At 54.1% G+C, this 3245-nt stretch overlaps 2 protein-coding genes across 2 annotated transcripts; one reads left to right on the top strand and one right to left on the bottom strand.

Moving 5' to 3' along the window:
- Window positions 1–435: 435 nt before the first annotated feature.
- LOC103601187 (histone H2A type 2-A) lies at window positions 436–1071 on the bottom strand. Its single transcript, XM_008585568.1, has one exon. It carries the CDS (start codon window positions 934–936, stop codon window positions 544–546), a length of 393 nt encoding a protein of 130 aa, XP_008583790.1. The 5' UTR covers window positions 937–1071; the 3' UTR covers window positions 436–543.
- Window positions 1072–1199: 128 nt separating this feature from the next.
- On the top strand, window positions 1200–2097 carry LOC103601186 (histone H2B type 2-E). Its single transcript, XM_008585567.1, has one exon. The coding sequence runs from the start codon at window positions 1310–1312 to the stop codon at window positions 1688–1690; it is 381 nt and encodes a 126-aa protein (XP_008583789.1). The 5' UTR covers window positions 1200–1309; the 3' UTR covers window positions 1691–2097.
- The last annotated feature ends 1148 nt before the right edge of the window (window positions 2098–3245 follow it).

Raw genomic sequence — 3245 nt, 5'->3', positions numbered from 1 at the left:
CCGTATGGCCGCCGCGAAGGCGCCTTTTGACTTATTTTTAAAAAGTAAACGAGCAGAGCCAGCCCAGTTAAGACCCAGCTCAGCCACGCTCCCGAGAACTGCCCGCTCCGCTACCGGGAGGGGAAGGGTGGTGGTGGTACGTCCCCCTCGTTTGAGTGTCGGGCAAACGGCTGCGGGAGGTTGGGAGGAGCGCATTGGGCACCGAGACTTGGCACAACGCGACGAGTATCAGCCTACCGCGTTAGCGCTCACGTGGACTGTGGCGCGCCCAAGGTGCTTGGTTACCTCCACCTACCGAGTAAGAGCTAAAGTGCTCAGAACCCGAAGAAGCCAAGGAACGGGTGGGGAGGAAGAAACAAGGATACTCGCCCCCCCCCCGCTCCGCCTCCAGGATCGGCATTTACTACCGAAAAACAGGGAATTGGGAGTTAGTTACTGTAACAACTCTTTTAATGTGAAAAAGTGGGTGGCTCTGAAAAGAGCCTTTGATTTCACACGTGTCCCCTCGAGACGCGGCCTGGGATGAGCCTCTAGACGTCAGCCTCACTTGCCCTTTGCCTTGTGGTGACTCTCCGTCTTCTTAGGGAGCAGCACGGCTTGGATGTTAGGCAAGACACCGCCCTGGGCGATGGTCACTTTGCCCAGCAGCTTGTTCAGCTCCTCGTCGTTGCGGATGGCCAGCTGGAGGTGGCGAGGGATGATGCGCGTCTTCTTGTTGTCCCGGGCCGCGTTACCCGCCAGCTCCAGGATCTCCGCGGTCAGGTACTCCAGCACGGCCGCCATGTAGACGGGCGCGCCGGCCCCCACCCGCTCGGCGTAGTTGCCTTTGCGCAACAAGCGGTGCACCCGGCCCACTGGGAACTGGAGGCCAGCGCGGGACGAGCGCGACTTGGCCTTGGCACGGGCCTTGCCTCCTTGCTTGCCACGGCCAGACATGACAGCAAAAAGTCCCTACAACCAGCTTCTGCTCGGCGACCGAGAAAGTCGCCGTAAACGGCCCCGCTTCACTCTTTTATAGGTAGAACGGCGATTGTCCACGGAACTCTTTGATTGGCTAACGCATAGCTTTGTCCTGGTGACCAATAGGGTAGCTCAGGCAGAATCCACTCATTTACATAATCTCGTCTCCCTCGCATCGGCATCGCTGAAAACTCGCGAATCAGAACGCAGCGTAACCGGAGCCTTCATTTGCGTACGGCCTCTATAAGTATCCAGTTGTTTCCGGCCGGCCCCAGTCCCGCTGCTGTGTTTGCGTTCGTGGTCGTACCTCTTCGTTCGTTCTGAGCTTTTGCTGCCGCTGCTCTTCGCGATGCCTGAACCGGCAAAATCCGCTCCGGCTCCCAAGAAGGGCTCCAAGAAGGCCGTCACTAAAGCCCAGAAGAAAGACGGCAAGAAGCGCAAGCGCAGCCGCAAGGAGAGCTACTCCATCTACGTGTACAAGGTGCTCAAGCAGGTCCACCCCGACACCGGCATCTCGTCCAAGGCCATGGGCATCATGAACTCGTTCGTCAACGACATCTTCGAGCGCATCGCCGGCGAAGCGTCCCGCCTGGCCCATTACAACAAGCGCTCCACCATCACCTCCCGCGAGATCCAGACTGCCGTGCGCCTGCTGCTGCCCGGCGAGCTGGCCAAGCACGCCGTGTCCGAGGGCACCAAGGCGGTCACCAAGTACACCAGCTCCAAGTGAGTCCCTGCCGGCCGCCAGACACCAAAGGCTCTTTTCAGAGCCACCCACCTTCTCAGTGAAAGACGCTGTGTGCTCTTCGCCTACCCGTTTCCCTAGTTAGTACCCACCTTACTTGCAAGACGAGAGATGAACACAGGATGGGGCCGTGTACTCTAGCTTGAAGGAGAGCTCTCTGAGGGTGTTGTGCTCATCCATGTGCACAAAACTTAACTCTTTCAAAAGTGAAACAGCACGCGATGTGTGTGCTGTCCAATGTAAAGTACTCAGGAAAATGGAGAAAAAGGAGGCGTTAAGCAGTGGTTTGTCTAAAGCGATTTGGTTGGGTCAGTGCTGTAAAATAACTGCATCCTCTCTTGAGCGCTGGAAACTTTAATGTAAAAAATAAAACAGTCAGTCCTTGGAGACCACGCCCTAGCACCTACAGCGAATTTTTCTCCCGTCCCTGGATACCTCCATTCTGTTGTTGGACCAATTTACTTTACACACCCTTCTTGTGAGGTATTCCTTTCGGGTACACTGAATCAATAGGTACTTGCTACTCGGATTAGACACCGTCAGAATGATAATACTATGAAGGCTCCCGTTATGGATAGTAAACGTTTTTCCGCAGGTATTCATTCACCCACACAAATCTCCATAGTTGTAGCCTGGTATTTTACAGTCCTCTGGATAAGGACGTTTGGCAGAAAGAGGACTTAGAAGTGCTCAAGGGGTTTTAAAACCCTGGGCCTGCTAATTATAAAATGTTCTCCAGGGACTTTACTCAGCAGCTCGTATTGTTAAAACTTAGCCTTAAAAAGATTTGTCCCTTATCTGGAACAATTCATTCTCTTTCTCTGCCAAAATAGGAGAGGCACCAAAAATTAGACAGTTTTTAAAAAGGTCCTCTTAATTTTTTTTTTTTTTTTTTTTTTAAGATGACCGACCTGTACGGGGATCTCAACCCTTGGCACCACGCTCAGCCAGTGAGCCAACCGGCCATCCCTATATAGGATCCCAACCCCGTGGCCTTGGTGTTATCAGCACCGCACTCTCCCGAGTGAGCCACGGGCCGGTCCCAAGGTCCTCTTAATTTCTGAGGCTGGATACCTTAAAAAGCAATGTTCCCTAAAACAGTTCAAAGGCCGCTGGACCCTCCTGGGGGCCCGGGGCATGGACCCGGGAACTGGACCCCCCACACACACACATCCAGGCACACGACTAGCGCCAAGGAGCATGCCAAAAACATCACCTCCATGTGGGTGGCCCACCACAGCCACCACAGTAACCACGGCTGCCGTGAAAGTGGCCAGACGTGACAACCACCACGCAGATGGCCCACCGGCCATTGGAGTGCATTGACGCATGGAGAGTCACCAGCAGAGACCAAAGAAAAGAAGAGGATGTCTCTCTCCACAAAGCCCATCTGGAGTGCATTGACGCATGGAGAGTCACCAGCAGAGACCAAAGAAAAGAAGAGGATGTCTTTCTCCACAAAGCCCATTCTGGAGTGCATTGACGCATGGAGAGTCACCAGCAGAGACCAAAGAAAAGAAGAGGATGTCTTTCTCCACAA

Source organism: Galeopterus variegatus, unplaced genomic scaffold, assembly GCF_000696425.1.
Source record: "Galeopterus variegatus unplaced genomic scaffold, G_variegatus-3.0.2 Scaffold3622, whole genome shotgun sequence".
NCBI lineage: Eukaryota > Metazoa > Chordata > Mammalia > Dermoptera > Cynocephalidae > Galeopterus > Galeopterus variegatus.
This window is presented reverse-complemented; position numbering and strand designations above follow the sequence as displayed.